General features: G+C 54.9%; 1 protein-coding gene across 1 annotated transcript in view; it reads right to left on the bottom strand.

The window, feature by feature from the left end:
* CACNG3 (calcium voltage-gated channel auxiliary subunit gamma 3) overlaps nt 1-22925 on the bottom strand; it is a 69460-nt gene that overhangs the window by 1963 nt on the left and 44572 nt on the right. The window contains exons 2-3 of the mRNA XM_016222670.2: nt 7141-7224; nt 2868-3008 (exon numbers count right to left, since the gene is read on the bottom strand). Coding sequence (XP_016078156.1) covers nt 2868-3008; nt 7141-7224 — 225 coding nt within the window. The remainder of the gene's footprint in view (nt 1-2867; nt 3009-7140; nt 7225-22925) is intronic.

Genomic DNA, 22925 nt, shown 5'->3' with positions numbered 1-22925 from the left:
GGCAGGGCAGGGTCTGCTTCTACCAGCCCCCCGGCATCACTCTGCACAGCGTCGCGGCCAGGCAGCGGTTCTAGTCCCTGCGCAGTTCTCAGTCTGGACCGACCCCCCAGCCCTGTGCCAGGCTGCAGCCAGCCGCAGGATGGAAGCCAGCTTCTCCTCCGGGAGTGCCAGCTGGCTTGGAGACCGGCGGGGCAGCGCATGCTTTTACACGAAAATGAACCTGAGTAAGATGCGGAGGGGAGAGCAGATTTCACATGAATTTTTAAGTGTCAGTGGGAGACGGCCTGTACAGACATTTCAGCTCGCTGAAGGCGGCCCTCGCCACGGCCTGGACTCCTCCGCCAGCAGAACACTTTGCGTAAAGTTTGGGAAGCTGCACATGGAAGTCTTGCCAGGAAAAGAAACGGACCAGGTTAAGGAGGAGGGAAGCCGGTGAGAGTCCGTTTATCTATAGGGCGCCCCCTGTGGTCAGGCACCGTGCACCACCTCCACCAGCCATGGCAACAGGCCTGCTTTTTAAAACTGGCAAAACTGAGACACAGAGAACACGAGTAACTTCCCTGGTCAACACAGCTAGGGAAGGGTGGGAGTGGGATTTGAATTGAGGGTGGTCCCTTAGCCTCGGGTGGGTTTAGATCTCACTAACAAAGCTTGTGAAGAGCAGAGGGGGGGTGGCAGTCACCCCCCCCCCCCCCCAGCTGCGAGGCTGTTGGCTCCCCAGGGCCGGAGCTAGGCAGGTTTTGTCTGCTGCTCTGGCCCCATCTCCCAGCCTGAGTGCATGTCTGGGGAACTAGTGACTTGAGATGGCATAAGAATTACAGGGAACACTGCATAGAATAGCAGCTACTGTGTTGAGCAGTTACTGCATGCTAGGCACTTCTAGACATTTTATACCAGTGTGTTTAATCCTCTTAGCAGCCTTAAGAAGTAGAGCCACTATTAGCCCCATTTTTCAGATGAGGAAACTGAGGCATATAAAGGTTAGGAGACTTGTCCCAGGTTACACAGCTGGGAAGCAGTAGAGCCCAGATTTGCATGAGGTAGCCTGGCTTCAGAGCCCATGCTCTTTAGCATTCTCACCATTCCTGGCACATAGTAGGTGCTTAATAAAGGGTTGTTGATTGCTTGTCTGAGACATCATTAGAATAACTGAGCCAAAAAGGGCCTTAGAGAGTGCTGAGTCCTCCAAAACCTTCATTTTGTAGGTGGAGGAGCTGAGGCTCCCTGGGGTCCTTGGGAAGGTGAGTGGGGGAGAGGGCCTGGGATTCAACCCCGAGCTCCTGGCCTGTCCTCAGGGCTTTCACCACTGCCCCTCAGTTCCCAGCTCCCTGTACCTCATGAGCCCGACAGCTCCCACAGCACCTCTTGCTAGAAGAAAGCTGCTGGTGACACACTCTTCCCTGACATCCCCTTGGGGGACAAGATAATGATTTTCTCCTGTCCAGGAGCCCTCCCGGCTGCACAGCCCAGCATCCGCCGGGGCCCCCGGGGCCCAGGGGGTCTGGCTGGGCCTCCAGAGACTAGAATATGCCTCTGAGCAGCACAGGACCCTCAGTTTGCCAGTTGTGACCATCTGTCCACAGAGTGTGACTGGGGCCACGGCCCCTTTGGGGTGACCTCATTCCCTGGGCAGCTTTCTCCATGGTCTGTGGCTGGAGCCGGTTCCCAGAGACTCAGAGGGGGGGCGTCCAACCTCCTCACCTCACCCAGAGACTCAGAGGGGGGCCGTCCAACATCCTCACCTCATCCAGAGACTCAGAGGGGGGCTGTCCAACATCCTCACCTCACCCAGAGACTCAGAGGGGGGCCGTCCAACCTCCTCACCTCACATGAGGGGAGACAGCGGGGAGGGGACAAGAGGGAAAGGTCTTAGAGGGGCCAGAACCGTATGGCTGCTGCTTTGCAATACTAGAAAGTGACATTGTGCTTTTCATGTTCAACCTCCTTCCAACAGCCCTGTGACGCAGGTAGTGTTATTATTTCCCACTTTACACTGGAGGAAACCAAGTTATAGGGAGTAGGTAGCTCTCCCCAGGCCCCACAGGTGGGGCCAGGTGCAAGTCCAGGAGGGTCAGCTTCTGTCACCCACTCTTTTATACCGTCCCCAGTGTCCCCATCCCAGCAGATATCCCGTCATTATCGGGAAAGCTTGAAGGTCATTCCCCGAGGGGGAGGCTCCCTAAAGCATTCCGTCCGGCTGGCATTGATTGCTAGTGGTGGGAAGAGATGGGGAGCAGGTGGAAGGGAGCCCAGAGGGAAGGGGGAAGACAGGGAGGGAGGCGGGAGGGAGGCGAAGGGGGGAGAGAGGAGGGCGAGGCTGGGCCCTTCCTTAGTCTTGTCCCTCACGCTCCTCGCCGCCCGGGCCCCGCTGGTCAGGGCTGCCACTGGCTCTAGCATCTCCCCTGACAGCACTGGCACTGCTGGTTTTTGCCTTGTTCCCTGAGATGCTTTGAACAATAGGAAGGTTTGAGCACTTGAAGAGCTGTGAACACAGTTAGCCGGCAAACACGTGCCTCAAAAGGCCGGAGATAGGGGCTGAAGAGGCCCCGGAGAACAGAAAGCCGGACCCCTTTCGGACACACTGACCCAGCCTCTCAGCCACACGCCATACGTGCCCCTGGCCCACGTGCCAGCCTGGACATACATCAGTCTTGGCCCCTCCGAGCCGGCCTTGCCACCCGCCTCCCCCGTCTCTCCTCCTTGGCCCCGCAGCTGGAGTGTCAGCATCTTGGTTCTCCCTAGAGGCCGTGGGCCTCATTCCTAACGTAACCGTTGAACACTTTCTTGCCCTCCTTGGAGGGAACCCTGACTAGCGCTGCCTTGTCCCGTGGCCCTGGCGCGGGCTCAGGGCAGGGCCAGGTGCTCACCTGCAGAGACGAAGAAGATGCCCGCGCTGAGGATGACGCTGTGCCTGCTGCGGTGGAACTCGCTGGCCGCCACGCAGAGCCCGCCGAAGAAGAGCAGCGTGACGCTGAGGATGGGGAAGACGCTGGAGGCCCTCACCGCCCCTGCGGAGAGAGCAGAGGGCTCCGCCTGGTCCCCAGCCCGCCCAGGGCCCGCCTGAGGGGAAGCCAGCTGTGAGCTGGGGCAGAGCCTGCATCCGGCCTGGGCGTGAGACCAGGGCCGCCACCAGAGCCTTGCTGGGCTCCGCTGCAGTCGGCACCCCCAAATTCTTAATCATTTAGCTTTGGATTTGGGTTTTATAAGGAAGTCTTATGGGACAGTGCAGCACACCTGGGGACTTGGAGCCTCAACTCAAGTGAGATCCCAGCACCCAGCACCCAGCACGCAGCACCCACCACCTCCCCTTCTCCTCGGGTTGGGTCCTCAGCTGCCCACTTCCCTGCCCAACCAGTGACCACTGCCACTTTTCCCCTGGTGGGCACGGACACAAGGAGGACCAGGGCACCTCTGAGTGTCCCTGCTGCAGGAGGGAGTGCGACATTGAAGAGCAGAGATAAGCCACTATGCCACGTTGAGAGTGAGAGCGCAGAAAGAAGGGAAGTTTTGTTTTGCCCACATTTTGAAGCAGGAGCCTGGCATTTTCATTTTGCACTGGGCCCTGCAAATATATAGCCAACCTGGGTGCCGGGACTCCCATCGATCCCACACTAGTTACCGGCACGCGGGCTCCTTCCAGCACACACCTGCACGCGCAGTGCTGGGCGTGTGTGCACATTTCAAAGGTGTGGCCGAGATGTGTAAACATGGCTGTTTTCCATGTGGTGCAGTGACCATTTGGTGGCCAGGTGGTGGCCAGCCCAGCTACGCGGAGACTCGCGGTGCTTGCTGCCTCACACCTCACGTCAGCCGCTGCGCTGTTTCTTCCGAAGTCAGCTCGTGTCTGCCCTGGTTTTGTTTAGCCCAGTGGACACGTGGTGGCTTCAGAAGGTTTTACTGCTTTCCTTCCCCGTTTCTCCTTCCCAAGCCACCTGGGGCTAAGTTGGGGTCTTCAGGGCGGGGAGGGGACGCTTATTCCAGTTAACCCCACCACGGGCGTCTGAGCAGGGCTGGGCCGGGCCCAGGGCTCTGTTATGGGGCATCGCTGGTCCACAGCACCTGTGGCGAGCAAACCTGCAGGTCCAGGTTTAAGCTGCCGCTTACCCAGCAGCACATCAGGAGGAGGAAAGGGCAGAGAAATCAGTGGGCAGAATCCCATGCCACCCCCTGTGGTCCCACCAGTGGGAGGTGGTGCTGCCCACACTGGGGACCCGAGACCCCTGTGGGAACATGGCCCTGGCCCTATGTGTTGGGTCAGTGGTTCCAAAATCCCCAGCAGGAAATCTGTGTGCTAAAGTCCCTCCTCAACCTTAGCCCGGTTCTGTGGCTAATGGGGAACCTAGGTGGGCCGTGGTGAGGACCCCCACCTTTCCAGAAGGGAGAGACATGTTTTGTCGGAACACCATGGACTGCTCCACAGAACTGAAAGTCAGCTCTGCCATGCGACATAGGAGCCCCACTCTGTTCAGCCTCCAGCAGGGCAAACATCACCACGTTTCATCAAATAGGAGAGAGAAACAAAGAAAAGCCAGGAGCGCGCTGGCGAAGCCCACCCCCACCGGGTAGGACTTTAAAGTCCCCCTCTTCCAAGGGGCCCAAGGAATCTCGGTCACCCCCAAACTTCAGTCAAGCCACATCCCTAAACGTGGCCTTATCCCCCAAACCAGGTCCTTCTGAGCTGCTGGCAGAAATACACCCTAGCAGGCATTTGTGTAAATCCTAGTAAATGATAAAGACTGAAAAGAGATAAATGGTATGTTTATGTTGTAAAAATTAGCTTAACTATGACTGCTTCTTTCAAATTGACCCCCGGACCGCCTGCATTGTTACGTGATCAAAGGCTCATCTGCAGACTAGCAGGCGTGAATAGAGCTAAAAATGACTTTAGCTGTAAAAACACTCTTCTTGAGCCATGAGTTACACACATAATCTGAATAGCACAATTTCTTGAAGTTTTTACTTTAATAGCGGTTTAAAAAAACCCCAAACCTTGCATTTGACACTCCCTAATAGAACTAGTCAAGGCCTCAAAATTCCCTTTAGGGCGACAGGATCCCCATGCTGATCGAGGACATTACATTTCAGTCACGGTAAGCCCCAAGGTCAGTGTCAGGCCCATGCCTGCGGCCGGACTTCGCTACTGCTCATCTCAGGGGCAAAGAGCTAAGGCGGACGGCTTCGTGGGGACATGCTGGGCCCGGGGCTTAGATGGAACGGCACCAGTTTACTTCATCTTCAGGACCCTGGCAGACGGAGGACAGGGTAACCTCATTTCTGACTAGCGAGAGGAAGCTAAGAGATGAGAGAGAAGGCGGCTCGGCCCAGGTCCAGCGGCTGGTAGGGAGGCGCCGGGAGTAAAAGTCCAGGTGGACCGGCGTCCAGGGACCTGCTCTGAGCACCACTCTGCACCACCACGTGCTGCCTCTGGGACAGCCGAGTCATCTCCGGGTTACGGCCTTGGGAGATCCTAGGAAGACACTGGCCCTGCCCCGGTAGGATCGGGGGAAGAGGGGACTTTGCTTTTCACTTATCCTCCCAGGCCTCGCCCCTTAGCACCCCGCGCCTTAGCACCCCACCCCTTCGCACTCCGCCCCTTAGCACCCCGCCCCTTAGCACCCCACCCCTTAGCACCCCACCCCTTAGCACCCCACCCCTTAGCACCCCACCCCTTCGCACTCCGCCCCTTAGCACCCCGCCCCTTAGCACCCCACCCCTTAGCACCTCGTCCCTTAGCACCCCACCCCTTAGCACCCCGCCCCTTAGCACCTCTCCCCTTAGGACCTAACCCATTAGCACCCTGCCCCTTAGCACCCCACCCCTTAGCACCCCGCCCCTTAGCACCTCGCCCCTTAGCACCCCACCCCTTAGCACCCCGCCCCTTAGCACCCCCCCTTAGCACCTCGCCCCTTAGCACCCCGCCCCTTAGCACCTCGCCCCTTAGCACCCCACCCCTTAGCACCTCGGCCCTTAGCACCCCACCCCTTAGCACCCCGCCCCTTAGCACCTCTCCCCTTAGGACCTAACCCATTAGCACCCTGCCCCTTAGCACCCCACCCCTTAGCACCCCGCCCCTTAGCACCTCGCCCCTTAGCACCCCACCCCTTAGCACCCCGCCCCTTAGCACCCCCCCTTAGCACCTCGCCCCTTAGCACCCCGCCCCTTAGCACCTCGCCCCTTAGCACCCCACCCCTTAGCACCTCGGCCCTTAGCACCCCACCCCTTAGCACCCCGCCCCTTAGCACCTCTCCCCTTAGGACCTAACCCATTAGCACCCTGCCCCTTAGCACCCCACCCCTTAGCACCCCGCCCCTTAGCACCTCGCCCCTTAGCACCCCGCCCCTTAGCACCCCCCCTTAGCACCCCCCCTTAGCACCCCGCCCCTTAGCACCCCGCCCCTTAGCACCTCGCCCCTTAGCACCCCACCCCTTAGCACCTCGGCCCTTAGCACCCCACCCCTTAGCACCCCGCCCCTTAGCACCTCTCCCCTTAGGACCTAACCCATTAGCACCCTGCCCCTTAGCACCCCACCCCTTAGCACCCCGCCCCTTAGCACCTCGCCCCTTAGCACCCCGCCCCTTAGCACCCCCCCTTAGCACCCCCCCTTAGCACCCCGCCCCTTAGCACCCCGCCCCTTAGCACCCCGCCCCTTAGCACCCCGCCCCTTAGCACCCCCCTTAGCACCCCGCCCCTTAGCACCCCTCCCCTTAGCACCCCGCCCCTTAGCACCTCGTCCCTTAGCACCCCGCCCCTTAGCACCCCACCCCTTAGCACCTCTCCCCTTAGGACCTAACCCATTAGCACCCTGCCCCTTAGCACCTCGCCCCTTAGCGCTTCTCCCATTAGCACCTCCACTCAGCCCTCTGGGGAAGGTGAAAACTTGGATTCCAGTGAAAGAAAAGGCCTTAGGTTTCCTCCCACGCAGACTGCAAAGGCCCCCACCCGCCTGCTTTACCCTCCTATCTCTAGCTCACTGAAGTGACTTGGGTATCGGATCCGCTTGAACGTCTGCCCAGCAGCAAAGGTCCATTTCTGGGGTGGCTGTGAGCCTCCTCCCGCTCAGAGGCAGCTGGTGGCCACAGGGCACCCTTCCCTTCCTCCTGGGGAGCCCCGAGGAGCAAGAAGCGAAGCGGGGCAACTTACGCAGCAGGTACTCAGCTGTGTCCTGTTCGTAGTCAGCATCGTCTGGGAAGTGGTCGATTTTCTTGCAGACTCCTCGGAAAGCGCCTGTGGGAACAAACGTGGTCCTGAGCTGGGGAGGAGACAGCGCCGGGCCACCAGCCCCTCACCCCCCGGTGGAGGCCGCCCCGTGTTGAGGGATAGGGGTAGGCTAGCCCATCCGCATCCTCCTTAGGGCACAAAAAGGAGACCAGAAGAGGGAAGAAAAGAAGAAAAAGACTGAAATTTTCTGTTTTCTCGATTTTGCATGGTCTTGGGATCCATTTAGAAGAGCAAAGAATGATGAAGCGTAAGCATTCATTACGAGGGCTGCCTCCTCCTTTCCCTTTCCCCCAGTTAGTGGCACTTACACACATAACTTACCTGCCCATTTTACAGACGGTGAAATTGAGCATGGGCATTTTGTTTGTGCTCACACGGGTATAGGGTAGCACTAGAAATCCAGTCAAGATCTGCGAGTCCAGGGTGTAGGTTCCAGGCCCTCAGGAGCAGCCCACGCCCCCCAATAACGCTCACATTTGGCACAGGGCCGTCCCCTCCCTGCCCTCGCCCAGGACCAGGGCTTGCCAAGCTCTGCGCTCTGGGTGGCTCACCCCGCTGTGGGGAGGCACAGAGTTGCACGGCTGCATCTTGGGGAACTGTCAGCATTTCGCTTCCTTTTCTTCCTTCAACATCAGCTTGACTTAACTCCTTGTGGGTGTTTGATAATCGATGTGGGTGTTTGTTAACTATCCAATTAACCGCTCTCCGGGGGCAGCTAATGGCTCTGCCAGTTCTAATCCATGACAAACAACTTCATAACCTCTCACCACAAACAGGCTGGAATTACATGATGTCCTTCCCACCCCTACCCGAAGGCGTGTCGCGGAGCAGGGCCAGTGGTGTCGGGGACAGAGGACAAGGTTTAGAATCACACGTTAAGAATTAAATTAGGTGATACGTGAAGACCCGTTAAGTTTTTGCAAAGCTCTAGGCATGTCGGAATAATGGTCACACTTAAAGTGCTTCCAATGGGCCAGGCAAAGAGCAGAAACCCTGCTTTCCTCTCCCGTCCACTCCTGGTGCCACCCTGGAGGTAAGAGCTGTTCGCACTCAAGTTCAATGATGAGGCCGCCCAGGACCACAGAGGAGCTTGAGGTGTCGCAGCTGGAGGTGGGGAGCGAAAGCCTGTGGTTTCCCCAGTGCACCGTGAGTGTATTATTCTTATAATAACGAGTGGCGGATACTTAATCCCGACTACAAGAGGCTTCGCGCCAGAGGCATTTCACAGCACATACGATGCAGCGTGAGGCCACCCTCTAGGTTCTGATTCTTTGTCCCCCAGGCAAAGAGTGGACTCAGAACCGGGAGGGGGCGTCCTGGAGAGGAGACCTAGACTCAAGGAAATTCTTGGGAGGAAGACAAATTCATAACTTCTTTCCCAATATTGAAAAAAGGCCTTGCCCGGCCAAGCGTGGCTCAGCGGTTGAGCATGGACCTAGGATCCAGGCGATCGGGGTTCGATTCCCGGTCAGGGCTCATGCCCGGGTTTCAGGCTCGATCCCCAGTCGGGGGCGTGCAGGAGGCAGCCGGTCAATGACTCTCTCATCACTGATGTTTCTATCTCTCTCTCTCCCTCTCCTTTCCTCTCTCTGAAATCAATAAAGATATATTTAAAAAAGAAAAAAGACCTTCATTTTTTTTCCCCTTTAGACACTCGAGGTTCATTCACACGTCCCTGATTGTTTTTAAGCCGCCTGCCCCTCCAGCTGGCTGCACGTAAGTCAGGAGAAGTCCCAGGTTGAGCACACACCATATAGCACATACCGTTCTAAGCACTTTACCTGTTTTATCGTCTTTAGCTCTCAAAACAGCCCTATGCGGCACCTGGTATTCTGATCCTTATTTCCCAGAGGAAGAAACTGAGGCAGAGTGAAGTGAGTGGCCCCCGAGGATGCAGCGCTAAGGGGGTCATTCCAAGTGCAAGTCCACCTGCCCCCAATGCCCCTGACCACCGCTGCCAACTATTCTCTCTCCAACACAGCCTAGAGTTGGGAGCAAAGTCCTTTGCTAGGTGGCTTTATGACAGGCTTGTGGTCCGTCCCCTACTGTCAATCTGGACCAGCGGCTCCTCCATCAACCACACTTTTCCCGTGTTGTACGTCGAGGGCCACTGAGCAGGGCGGGGGCAGTGGTTGTGGGACCAGCTATTAGCTGTCTTACATCCACCAACAAAGATTTCCTGGGAAGAAAAGGCTCAGCTGAAGGGGAAATGCAAACCCTACTGAAATGGACCAGCCAGAACCTTGAGGTGATGGGGACCTACACACAGGCCTGCCTCTGGGGTGACTCGGCCTCCCAAGGGGGCTAAGGCAGCTTGGAACAAGCGAGGACTCAAGAGCCGCAAACAAGTAGCTCCCAGAGAAACATCCCCGGGTTTGATGGTCTAACGCAGCCCACCACCTGCTTTTTTCACAGTCCATGAGCTAAGAATGGTTTTGCATATTTAGATGGCTGGAAAAAAAAATCAAAAGAAAAATATTTTTTCATGGCGTGTAAAAATATATATGAAATTTCAGTGTCTGTAAATAAATTGTATGGGAGCAACCATTCCCATTTGTTTACAGCTCTCAAGGTGCAGCCGCGGAGCGGAGACGCCAGAGCTGACAACAGCCACCGTCTGGCCAGGAAAAGCCTTGCTGATCCCTGGTCTGAAGATTTCTGTCCCGTGAGGGGGCACAAAGCAGAGTCTGGGCTTCCCGGGACTGGGGGACGCGACCCAGGGGCCCTTCCAAAGCAGACAGCGCCCGGCGCCAAGGCTCGCAGAACGGTGTGTGCTTTGGGCTTTTTGTTTTGTTTTACATGCAGTGTTTTAGTGCATATTTTGTTGTATTTTTTTAAAAGTTAAATATTCTTCTGCAATTTGAAACTTAGGATTTGTCCCATGAAAGCCTGACTTGCAGCTTCTCTTTGAGAACGAGGAGCTCTGGCCACATTTCCCTGGGGCGACAATCCCTTGCGGGCGGCCGGCAGCACCCCTCAGCCTGGGCAGAGCCTTCGTCCCGGCCTTTGTCACCGAGGCACCCGTGGCGGTGACCCCCCGAGCGCAGCCTCCCCTCCGCCCTCCGCAGAGTGAAGGCAGGAACTGTGGCCCTGCTCTGGCCCGAACCCCTAACTCTCAGCAGGGCCGCTCCCGGCAGGGGGATTGCAACGAGCTGCACTATTACCGCCGTTCCCTCCGGGAGGCACTTTCGGGCCAGGAGGGACACACTGGTGGCGCGGCGCGGTTTTAAACAGCAACCTAAGAGCAAGGGAAGCAAGAGTCTCCCTGAGGATGACTCCACACTGCCACGGCGCTGCTGGCACCTCGTCACACTCAGCGAAAAGCGAAAAGCGAAAAGCGGGCTGGGCCATCCGCATACGCCGCACGTCGCTGGCTCCCAGAAATAACCACTCTTTAGCATGTCTGTGCACTTCCTTCCAGGCTTTTTCTCTCCCCGGGCTTTCTCATACAAACGGTTTTATAGAATTGGGATCATGCTGTTCTCAATTACATATTCTCATGAGTATTTCCCGCTCTCAGTGGATCGAAGAAAAACAGACAGACACCCTGCAAGGACGGAGTTGGGAGGCAGAGACAATCCCTGTCCTCGCCAAGTTCAAGCTAAGGCCCCGGGGCCCAGAGAAGCAGAAACTGGAACGCGGGACACCTGGGCGGGGAGCCGTGGCGGTTGGTCTGGGAGAGAGAGCCAGCGGTTACGTGAGCGGGGACAGGAGCCCAGGGGGGCAGGCTGTGGCCTGGCTCTGGGGACCCCGGGCCCGGGGGGAGGTCTGGAACGGAAGGAAGAGCCAGCAGAGGTGTCTCTGACTGTGCAGATGGTTCCTCTTGGGCTCGACAATGGAAGGACGCCTCCTCCACCCGGGGGGGGGGGGGCTCCTTCTTAACGACGAACCTCAGAAATATTCCCATTAGAATCAGGAAAGAGCCCCGATGCCCCCGCCGCCTGGTGACACCGCGGCTCCACACGTCCTAGGGCGGGGAGCAGCGAATGGAGCGAAGAGGGAAAGCGGACAGGCTGAAACGATTGTTTTCCGGGTGACGGAGTCGTCTACTTAGGAAGCTGAAGGCTATTTGCTAGAACTCAGTAAAGTGGCTTCTCACAAGGTATTAACCCACACAATAAAGCTGTAATAATTAAGTCATGTGGTCCTGACATCTAAAAATAACATTTATTTGGGTATTTTTTCAGTGCAGGGGAACATTCCGAAGAAAATAGGAAGGAGTCCATGATTCCATATTTAGATAATCCATGTAAAATTAAAAGAATATCTGTACACAGTTAGAAAATCCAGTCTATGTAGAAAGGCATTAGATTAAAGCTAAAAGCGTCTCCTTCATCACCAAAAGTTCTCTCACTAGTAACTTAGTAGAGCGATTTTTGTCGACTGAACGTTGAGTGACATCGTGTCTGAGCTGAGATCCGCAGGCTAATTAAAAGTTAATTAGAGTAAGGGGGGTGTGTTGCTTCAGGAAACATGCGTGATGAGCGACAGAGGAAAACTCACCTGGGGACTCAGAGTAGTTGGGTGTCAGAGGGTCCCCGGCGTCGGTCTGGGGACAGACCCAGGGCTTGCAGTGAGAGGTGATGAGGCGACGGCTGACAGCTGGCCTCTGCCCTCCGCGCTCCCTCCTTCTTTCCTCCTGTCCTTCCTTCCATCCGTATGCTCTTCACTCCCCCAAATGTAATGGGCACCCTCGGTGTGCTAGAGCTATTTTAGGCCCTGAGATTCTGGTCCTCAGAACTTTTGCTCTCACTGGGGAGAGTCTTGGGGCCAGTGAGTGAATGGACAGGACAAGTGGGCTTTGAGGAAACATGATGGGCTGGCCTGGTGCCCGCGGTGAGGGGTGAGGGGTGAGGGCAGGCGTGGCCCACACTTGAGCCCAGCCCTGAATAGAGGGAAGGAGCCAGGTACGTGCAGAGCCTGGGAAGGGCTTTCTGGGCAGAGGGGGCTTTCGTTTGAGGAACAGAGGGAGGTCCTGGGGTGAAAGTGGGCCTGTTGTGGCAGCTTCACCAGCCCAACAGCTGCCCTTCTGCTGGTCCCTTCAGCAGTGGGGTCTCTAAATATCTAGGAGGTTCGGGTGGCACAGGGACCAAGGTCATTTCCACCTCTCCCTTGGGGTTGGTTGGTGACCTACAGGACCGATGTGGTCCTGAGTGGTCAGTGCAAAGCAGCAGGGTGGAGAGGGAGCCTGGAAACGGGATGTTCATGTTTTTAACTCCAGGAAAAGTGGAGCCTCCAAGGTCCGTGGCTCAGTCTCCAACCTGAGCACTGCCCTTCAGATCTCAGCCATGTGGGCCCCAGCCTGGTCCCAGGACTCGGCCAGCATCTGTCCTGAGGGGGCAGGCTGCCGGCTGTGAATTCTTACAGACAGGCCAGATTCTCGCAATCTGGAGGAAAGGCCGACTGCTCCTCCTTCAGCAGGTATGGGTTCAACCTCTGGAGGGGTCGTGTGGGGCACTGGTCACAGCACGTGCTTTGGGGCCCTCGGGCTTGCGTTCAAATCTCTGCTCCACCACACACTAACTTACTCGGGGGATTTTGACTGAGTTATTTATTCCCCTGAGCCTTGGTCTTCTTATCTCGAAAATATCCATAGTCTGCAGATTGTTAGGAGTTTTCAAAGAAATAATTATTTGGTCAGCATCTGTCCAGGTGTACTCTGTGCAGCCTCGGGTAAGGGCTCTCTGGGTCTTCTCACAACCCACGAAGCAGGCACCGCTGTTGGGCACAGGGTGGCGTGAGGAGCGTGGGTTCAGGGCCAGGCGACGTGGGTTTGCCTGCTGGCTGTGCCACGTATTGGAGCAAGTTACTTAACTTCCACGTGCCTCGTTTCCTCGCCTGGAAACTGAGAGTAACAGTGTGTCTAGAGCCTGGGCGTGCATGAGGGTTGGAAGAGGTAATATTTGTCAAGTGCTTTCCAGTGATGCTCAGCACAGGTAAGGATTAAGTGTATGTTAATTTAATAAATACACTTATAGATGGGGAAACCGAGGCATGAAACCAAGGTCTATCTAATCCCAGAGACTGAGCTCTTAGAAAATCCTCCAAATACTACCAACACAGCAGCAGCACCAAGAAGAGGGTTACCAAGGAACGACTTCTGTTATTCCTGTTTCTGTCTCGGCCGTGGGGCTGGGAGGACAGCGGTGGGCAGCCGAGGTCCTGGCCTCCTTCCCTCAGCCTCACATAGACACACATGCACACATGCAGACCTATGTGGCGGGTGCACACGAAGGGTAACGCAGGCAGGGAGCCGAGGAGGCAGGACCCCAGCAAGGAGAGGCCTAGGCCACCTCCGTGCTGCACTTGATGGGGCCGGGCCGAGCTTTTCTGGGCCGTCTGCCACAGCTCTGCGTTAAGTGTTTTCAGCCTCAAGTCAGGAAATATGGGACCCAGAGCAGAGAGGCCGGGGAAGTGCGAGTGTCATCAAGGCTCAGCCCTCCCAAGTTTGCAGTCCTGCGGGAGACCGTGAATGGGACTGGCAGTGTGCCCTGGGTCCCTCCTCCAGTGGAAGGAGAGGATGTCCGCAGAGCCTCCAGGTGGTCTGCCAGCAGGGACCCTCCTGTGAGCGGCCCACTGACGGTCCTGGAGCAGAATTTGGTGGCTGTGGCACCAGCCAACCCAACAAGGGACACTACTTCTGAGCGGTCTCCATAGTTACCACATGATCAGAGTGAGAGGACACCCCTAACCAGCCCACCCAGTGCAGCAACAGTGCCCAGAACCTGGGCCAGCCCAGAAACACAGCCAACACAGGGCCCAGCGTTCGACACTCAACTCGGCCACCAGTCCCACTGGTGCACCCAAGTTCTAGGCTCCAAAGTCCAGCTCAGAGCCCCAGACCAAGGCTGACTGGAGATAGGGCCCTGAGCCCAGCAATACAGACCTTTTGTGAGGACCCATGGTGATGAGTTGGCCTTGAGAAATCAGGAGAGAGGAAAAACATCACGTTTGTCTATGCCCCAGGGGCTGGGTTAAGAAAGCAAAAGTAACTGCCTGACCGTAAGAATGTTCAGCTTCCTGGTGCCAAAGCAGGTTTTTATTATCTAAGGCGAAGGACGCCTTAAGCCACGTTCTCAGCGTGGCCTGCACGTGGGATTAGCAGGGGTGGGGAGGTGAACTGGGAAAGCTGATGCTGGTTCCACCCCCAGAGGCTCTCACTCAGTCAGCCAGGGCAGCTGGCTTTGCAGAGCTCCCAGGGAGGCCCGAGGGTCCAGCTAGGATGGACAACCACCGCCTCCAGGTGAGTCCGCTCAGACGAGCTTCCAACTTTATCTTGAAAATAAAACGATCGTGTATGAAAACATGTTTATTTTGTCTTATCTTTCCCACGATTCATTAGGGTGAACAAAACAAAGCTGTGTTGCTTTTGGTGGAGGGGCTATGATTTTTTTGATAAAATGGCGTGATGGTCCAACAGGAAATCCTCCCCTCTCCCGGCTGGGCTGTGAAGGGGGTTAGTTTTGCAAAACACTCTTGAGCTGGTCATTAGCTTCCTCAAGGCTTCTCCTAACCCTCTGATAACTGGATCCTTGGGTGCCTATCACACCCTCACTCTTTTCCGCTGTCTCTTCTTCCGGCTCCAAAATCCAGCTCAGAGCCCCAGACCAATGCTGAGGGCCCCAGGCTCTCACCGCTGTGGCTGGTGCGTCCCCTCACCCCAGCCGGTCCAGCGCCCCTCACATCCTTTTCATGATGTCCTTCCTGTGTGTTTTGCTAGATATGCAACCTCACTTTGCAGCCGTTTGCCTCCTGTCTGCACTGTGCTGTCACATGTTGACAAAAGGTGGCGGTCAGAGCCCGGGTGCCAGGTGCAGACTGTGAAGTGCAGAGCAGCAAGCGGGCGGGGTGTGGCTGGGCCGGGGGTGGCCCTGAGTAGAGACCGGTGTCTCAAGTGGTCAGGCCACTCATGCACGTGTCCATATTAGGTTTAGTTTGCTTGCTTGTCCACGCAGCCTCACTGTGCAAGGATTTGGATAACGGATTCGCGGGTGACGAGGACCCTTGGTCTCTGAGCAAGACGCAGGGCTCGGGCACAACAGTGATGGCTACGGCTTCCAACAAGAGGGCCACAGGAGTGAGCGAGTTAGGGAGAAACGACACCCTCTTCCGAGGCCACTGAACTGCTGGCGGCGCACAATCCTGACTCAGTCTCTTGCACAGACGTCTACTGAGGAGGCTGCTTCGCATGGAGCGGGGTCCGGGGCACATGGGCCTATTAGTGAACTAAAGGGACTAGGTTCGGGGTCTCAAGGCTGTTAAGTTCCAGCAGGGAGAGGCCTACAGCGAGGGAGTAAAGTAATGAAACAAATGCTTCTGTGAGAAGAAAACGGTAATTTCAGGTAGTGGTAAGTGCCATGAAAGTAATAAACCCCGGAGAGAGGGACTCGGGGAGGAAGGGAGGGACAATTACGAGCCTGGTGGACAGGGAGAGCCTCTCTGGGAAGGTGGCTTGAGTGGCAAGATGAAGCCACCTGCGGGAAGATTTGAGAGAAGAGCTTTCTAAGAAAAGGGCACCGCAAGCGCAAAGGCCCCAGGGCAGGGTAACCGTTAGTGTGTTTCTGGAACCAAGAGAAGTGCAGGAGCCTGGAGCAGAGTTAGGGGCAAACAGAACAGGACCGGATCCAGGAGTGAGCCAGGCGATGGAGCGAGCACCTTGCAGGCCAGGCCAGAAGTTGGAAGGCAGCGTGGTCCACGGTTCCGGAGGGCGGTAAGCATGGGACGTGCATAACACAATTTATAGTTTTAAAAGGTCTCTTGGATGCCAGGGGCTTGTGGAGGAGCAGGAATGGAGGGGCGTTCTCAGAGGAATCGTGGAAAGCCACCGCGATCCTTTGAAGATGTAACTGGGGATGGGGCAGAACCGCAGTCCGGCCAGCGTCCTGCCCGTCCACTCAGAGAGAGACGCCCAGTAGAGACTGTGTCCTGCCTTGGGACCAAGAGCAGAGAGTCCAATAGGAAGAAGGGACTGCGGTGTGTCCTGTCCCTCTCCTCACCCAGTTAACAGGCTGCTTTACTTCCCAAGGGCCTGGTGTTGGGGGCCTTGCTTGATCAGCTCATTGGGTGGGTTTGGGGTCAAATGCTTCCTAATTATTTAGTTAGTTCAGGTCCAACTGGAACACCAGCCTAGTGCAAAACCCAGGTCCCAGCCAGTCCTAGAGCCTGGGGCCCAGGGCCCTGCCCAGAGCCCTGCCCATCCTGGTGGAGACCACATTTCTAGTCATTGTATGTTCCAGATCTTTGCCACCTGGCACCCAGTGCAGCACCTGGACTTCATAGGCGCTGGTGAAGGATTAACCAACTAGGCAGAATAAGCCTCGTGTTTGGGGTCCCAGCTAAGCAGGGGTGCGGTGAGAAAGAGAGGAAGAGAACTGGAAATTAGTTGATATTTGACTTTTACAAAAGAGCATGGGAAAAATTACAAGTGTTGACTTTCCTTATTTAATGATTTGGTATTATTATTTTAATATTGTATTATCTATGAGGGTGGGGTGGTCACCATAATCATTTTAGTGCTTCTAAAAGTCTTCTTAATCCTGCCTTGCGAGGTAGTAACAGTCCAGAGCTCATCTGGTTTCGACCATGGAGGCAGCCGTGGCTGTGGCAGGGGCTCTGGGGAGAGGACTATGGCCTCTTCATCTCTGCTTTTAGGTGGATTCTAGTTAGAAAAAAAGCACATTCTTGGGCCCCTACATAGTGCGTTGACTTAGATGGAGTCTGAGAACCTGGTTTCTATAGCAGGCACCTGCAGGATTCTAGTGCCACGCTCTGTAGCCAGGCGAACTCTCAGCCAGTCCCATGCACAAAGGACTTGGCCTCTGTGGGTATTTGAGCCCTTGGCTGGGAGATAAGCCTGGAGGGTTTGGGGGTTTGGGGTGTCTGTACACAGTGATTCCCTCCTATGAGACTTGAAGCGGAGGCCATAGGAGATGCGTTTGAGGTCCCTCAACAGCTGAGTGTCACACAGCCCTTTACTTGGCCTTCACATTCATGGGTGGCAGCTGACTTTGGTGTCGTCCCCAAATGTAGCTCTGCACTCAGTCACAGGGACATGCTGACATTCATGGAGCAACTCCAAACCTGTTTTGTATCACCAGACCTTCCTTTTGTGCTCTAACTCCTGTAAGTAGCATGTAAATGGCACAATTACAATATAATATGAAGGTATGGGGTTCAGAAGATTATTATTGTTTAATAGATTTTATTTTTTAGAGCAGTTTTAGGTTCACTGCAAAACTGAGCAGAGGGTGCAGAGATTTCCTATATACCCGCTGGTGTGTGCTCTCACACACCCACACACACACACACACACAACCTTCCTCATAGCAACATTCCCACCAGGTGGAGCCTTTGTGACAATAGATGAACCTGCACCGACACATCCTCACCAAAGTCCACAGCTGACATTAGGCTCACTCTTGGTGTTGTACCTTCTGTGGGTTTAGATAAATGTCTAAGGACATGTATCTACCGCTATAGTATCATACAGACTAGTTTCACTGCCCTAAAAATTCTCTCTGTCTACCCTCCTAACACCTGGCAACATTAATCTTTTTACTATCTCTATAATTTGCCTTTTTCTAGAATGTCATATAGTTGGAATTATACAATAGTAGCTTTTCAGATTGGCTTCTTTCACTCAGTCAGGTGCATTTAAGGGCCCTCCATGTCTTTTCATGGCCCGATAGCTCATTTCTTTTTAGTGCTGAGTAATATTCCAATGTCTGGATGGATCACAGCTATTTACCCATCATCTAAGGAAGGACATCTTGGTTCCTGGCAGGGTTTTGCAATTATGAATAAAGCTGCTATAAACATCCATGCGCAGGTTGTTGTGTGGACATAAATACTAGGGTGTGTGATTGCTGGGTCATATAGTAAGAGTATGTTTAGTTTTTGTAAGAAACTGCCACACTGTCTTCCTGTCCATTTCACATTCCCACCAGCAATAAATGAGAGTTCCTGTTGCTTCAGATCCTTGCCAGCATTTGATGTTGTCAGTGTTCTGGATTTGGCCATTCTAATAGGTGTGTATCTTACCTCGTGGTTTTAGTTGGCGTTTTCCTGATGACGTATTCCGTGGAGCATCTTTTCATGTGCTTATTTTCCATATCAGTGTTTCTTTGATGAGGTGTCTGTTACCACATTTGGCCCATTTATTAATCAGGTTGCTTTTTTCCTTATTGTTGAATTTTAAGAGTTCTTTGTATATTTTGGACATCAGTCCTTTATCAGATGTGTCCTTCGCAAATATTTTCTCCCAGTCTGTGGCTTGTCTTCTCATTTTCTTGACATTGTCTTTCCAAAGGTTATTTTTTAAACCCTAATTTAGCACTTTCTTTATTTAAAAAAATAATCCAAAAGAGTTTTGTTTTTTGTTTTTTTTTTAAGTGGCACCTCAACTTATGAGCCATCTGGGCTCAGATTTCTGCCCTCTGCAAACATGTTGCAAAATCAAACCCACAAAACTGGAGCATATGTTTAAACTGTCTCTACAGAGAGCCACATTTTTTGACATTTTGTGCCATTCTAACTCTGCTCACCTGAGAAAGGGGCGAGAGAGGCTCCTGGACCCATTTCCAGCCACGCTGGGCTGCTCGTTTCAACCTTCCCGGGTCAGCTCCACCGGACGCTAACAGACTGGCTCCCGAGCAAATTCACCCGGGGCCCTGACATTTATCCAGCGTCGCTCACTCTCTCCCATTCATTAAGCATGGGCGGTAGCCATGGCAACCACTAACTGCGCCTGACATCGGGGGTGTAGCTCTGACATTTGGAGCGAAAGGCACACGGGCGTTCAGTTCTGCCAGGTAAAGAGGCTGGCTGCCGCCTCTAACCTCTGACACGGTGGCGTCTCCCGGCACCTGATCGGTGGGACTGATGGCAAGGATGGCCCCGGAGCTGAGCAGCGCCCCTGCCCGGCTGCACCTAGGTTAGCTTGCAGGCTGCTGACTAAGCGGGTCCGTACTGGTTTCGATGTAGAACGGTCATGAATATGGATCTGGGCATAAATACGTCTCGATAAGCATGGAAAGAGATTGAGAAGGCTATTTCCACAGTGGTTACCGCTGGGAGTTGGGAGAGGATGGCATTTGAGTGGCAGATGGTGGGTAACTTTTGCCTCTCAGTCTTTGTTTTTAGAGTGGATTATGAATGAGTTTTGCTGTGTTGGCTCCATTTCCCTATATTTTTCAAATTTAAAAATCTTCTAAAAACAGAAGTAATGTATAAGAAAATGTTGAGCTGATCACTGCCTGGCATGAGTTGTGTTTTTAATAAGAACGTCTGGCCACCGAAGGGGAAAGTCAGGCACCCACGAGTATGTCTGGTGGGGAGGGACAGGTTCCAAAGCCAAGAAGAACAGTGGCCCTGGAGCCCACAGCTTGTCTTGGCGGTTCTGGTGCCAACCCACGGCCACCAGGGTGAGGTGCTACTGAGCATGGAGCTGTGACAGGTGCTGGCTGGACCTGCTGCTCGGGGCATCTGGTTACGATCTCTTCTTTCTCACCCAAGTGAGGAATGGTGCTGATGTGAGAGTTTCAATCCTAATAGGAGAGGAGTGATCATCGGCAGGGACTGGGGGGGTAAGGGGGTGGCTATGTTTGAGATCTGGGCCTTTCTCACATGCACTCATTTGACAACAGAACCTGAGCAGAGCTGACCTGAGCAATGATTCTTGGTCATAACTGACCTTACTTATGACAATTTTGAAGTTTTGCTGGAGAGCGGTGAATGCATCTAATCACAGGTGCTACCAGAGGCTAAGCGAGCGGTGCTAAATGTACGCCCTGCTTTTCTAAAATCCTAACCGTTCTCACTCCTGAACCACACGAGCCTGGGACTGCAGGTACAGCCTCAGCCAACACGTCCCAGCCTTTATGCCTTTCTCCATATAGTCACATCACATGCTTCAGTATTTGTCTTATAGTTCTCTAAATCGACTCACTTTTAAAAAAATCAAATTTATTTTAAGACGAGACTTTAAACCCAACTGTAAATGGGAAGCAAGTACTGCCAGCCGTAACTAGAAGGCCACCGCAAAAGCAAGCACAACGAAAACAAACGATGCTGTTAAACCCCAGCCTGATGCTGTGAATTGATAAGCAAGTAGTTTTCTTGCCACGTGCTGAGAAGTTACTGGACGCTGTGTCGGGACACCCGGCACCAGCCATGATAGGAGTCGCAGGACGCTGGGAGCCTGAGAGCCTCTGGCTGGGGCTGTCAGGTAGCCGCCCGGGTAGAAGGAAGGGGCTGGGTCACTCCCTTCCCTCTGGGTGGGCAGAGTGGTTTTTGTGCCTCAACTGGCACCATGAGCCCCGCCCCTGATGTGAGAAGAGCAGCCAGAATTTCCCAAGGCCGCCCTGTCCCCGCCTGTACAAGAAACTCCCTCCCGACTTACCAGCCCCTGGAGCCTGCGCTGCTGGAAAGTTTGCCTGGAAGCCAGCGTGTGGCCCCAGGCGGCCAGCCCGGGGCCCTAGGCAGGGAGCTGGTGTTTGCTCACAGTCCTTTCAAAAGAGGGTCTGCAGTGTGCCTACTGTGTGCTAATCACCGGCCAGCTCCAGGGATGCAGATGGTCAGGGGATGCACAAAATGTGGACCTTGGGGTGGGGGAGAGGAATGAGCTCATTACTGCCTGGGTGGGGTGGGGGGCTGTAAAGGAAATAAGCAAGGCGCCCTGCCGACAGTCACAGTCACAGTCACAGTCACGGGGAAGGGGAGGGGCGGGAAGCCTCTAGAAAGGGTGCCTGAACTGAGGCCGGAGCTGAACTAGAGTCAGCCACTCTGAGGACGAGAAGAGACATCCTGGTGGGGCTACCAAAGGACCCAGAAGCTGGAATCCCCAAGTCCATGAGCCCTCCTCCTGGGCAGTGCTTCTCAAACTTCAGGGGCTGCAAAATCCCCTGGGGGCTCATTAAAATACAGATTCTCCAGCCCAGTCAGTGTGGCTCAGCTACTGAGCATCGACCTACGATCCGTCGATTGCGGTTCAATTCCGGGTCAGGGCACATGCCCAGGTTGCGGGCACCATCCCCAGTAGGGGGCGTGCAGGAGGCAGCCGATTAGTGACTCTCTCTCATTGTTGATGTTTCTATCTCTCTCTCTCTCCCTTCTTCTCTCTGAAATCAATAAAAAAAAAATTAAAAAAAATACAGATTCCCCTGAGGTTCTGATTCAGCAGGTCTGGGGTGGGGTCTGAGGATCTGCTGGCCTAAGGCCCACCCAGGGCCCACCCACCCCACTGACAGTGCTCCCCAGGGAAGCTCCCCACCTTCTTCTCGCCATTGGTGCCGGCTACAAACACAGCCACTCCCACCCAGGGTGCTGGGGTGTGCAATCCCCCCACTTCCTAATGTGCAAACACTGCTGATGCCCAAACCAGGCTATGGTCTTTCTAGACCTCACTCTGCCAGAGCCCCCCCCAGCCTGAGCAGAACCGAGGAGACCTGCTCTCCCCAGTGCTATGGCTCTGGGTCCCACAGTAGCCTTGCCTGGGCCCAGTCTTACCTGTCCCTTGTGACCTGTGGCTCCTACAATCTGCCTGTGGTCCCTGGAGCAAGCTGAGGAATAAACCCCGCCTCCCAGCCTCTGAGTCCTCTGAGATACAGGGTATAGTCCAAGAACCTCGGAGAGAGCCAGCCTGGCAGGACAGCCCCTGGCTCAGAGCTCAGGCCCAGGAGTCAGCAGCTCCAAGTGCAAACCCACCTCTGCCCATGAAAGCCTGTGCAAACTTGTTCAAATGTCTCAACATCTCTAGACTTCAGTTTCCTCAACCAGGATGCTGAGGGCCAAGTAAATGAGACCATATAAATGAAGCGCCAAGCATGCCCAGAGACACAGGCAGTGTGGGCAACGGTGATGATGACGGTTCCTAGGCGCCTGGGGTCACTGTGGGGCCTCTTCATTCATATCCCTCCCTCCCTAGCTCCCATCTGGGAAGCTGGCCCCCCCTGGTCCCGACGCCTGTGTCCCCAGCACTGTGAGGCATTTCCCATGATGTTAGTCCAGGCATCTTACAAGTGCATTTTTATCCACAACTCACTGGTGAGGACACTACAGATCAGGGAGTGGAAGAAGTGATTTAAGGGTGACCCAGCCAAGAAGCTGAGCTGAAATTTGAACCCAGGCCTGTTGGTCTCACTCGCCGTGCGGCCACCATATGAGGACCCTGGAGGATGCCACACATCTGGGCAGAACTATCACTCACTCCCAAGACTGAACAAAACACAGCGTGGATCAGGTTGCGGCTTCTGAGGGGGGTGCAGTCTCGGGCGTCTCAGCCGGGCTGCTGGGAGGCAGTCTGGGAAGGTGTCCAGAGCAGAATGAAGCCACAGATGGATCGATCAGTTGTTGCCCAGGAGCGGCAGGGCTGCTTGCCCGTGCTGGCTCCGTGGGCGGCACCAGGAAGCAGGCCAGGACCTTCCCTCGGGAGCTTTGTCTCATTGCGGAGAGAGCACAGACCCACAAAGAGCCCATTCAGAGCAGGCAGTGAGTGCTCAGCTTCAGAGGGGCTCCCAGAGTGCTGGGATTGGGCTGGGGTGGAAGGAGAGGCAGGGCCTCGGCTCAGCCTGTGCACTGCCGGGGGAAGGCATGGGGCATGTTTGAGGGGCTGGCATAGCCCAGACAGAAGGGGAGGGCTCTTGCCAGGGCCCGGAAAGGAAGGAGGGGCTTGCTCGTGACGCCCTGGGGGCGGATGAAGCCCAAAGGGC

Source organism: Miniopterus natalensis, chromosome 3, assembly GCF_054644295.1.
Source record: "Miniopterus natalensis isolate mMinNat1 chromosome 3, mMinNat1.hap1, whole genome shotgun sequence".
Classification (NCBI taxonomy): Eukaryota; Metazoa; Chordata; class Mammalia; order Chiroptera; family Miniopteridae; genus Miniopterus; species Miniopterus natalensis.
This window is presented reverse-complemented; position numbering and strand designations above follow the sequence as displayed.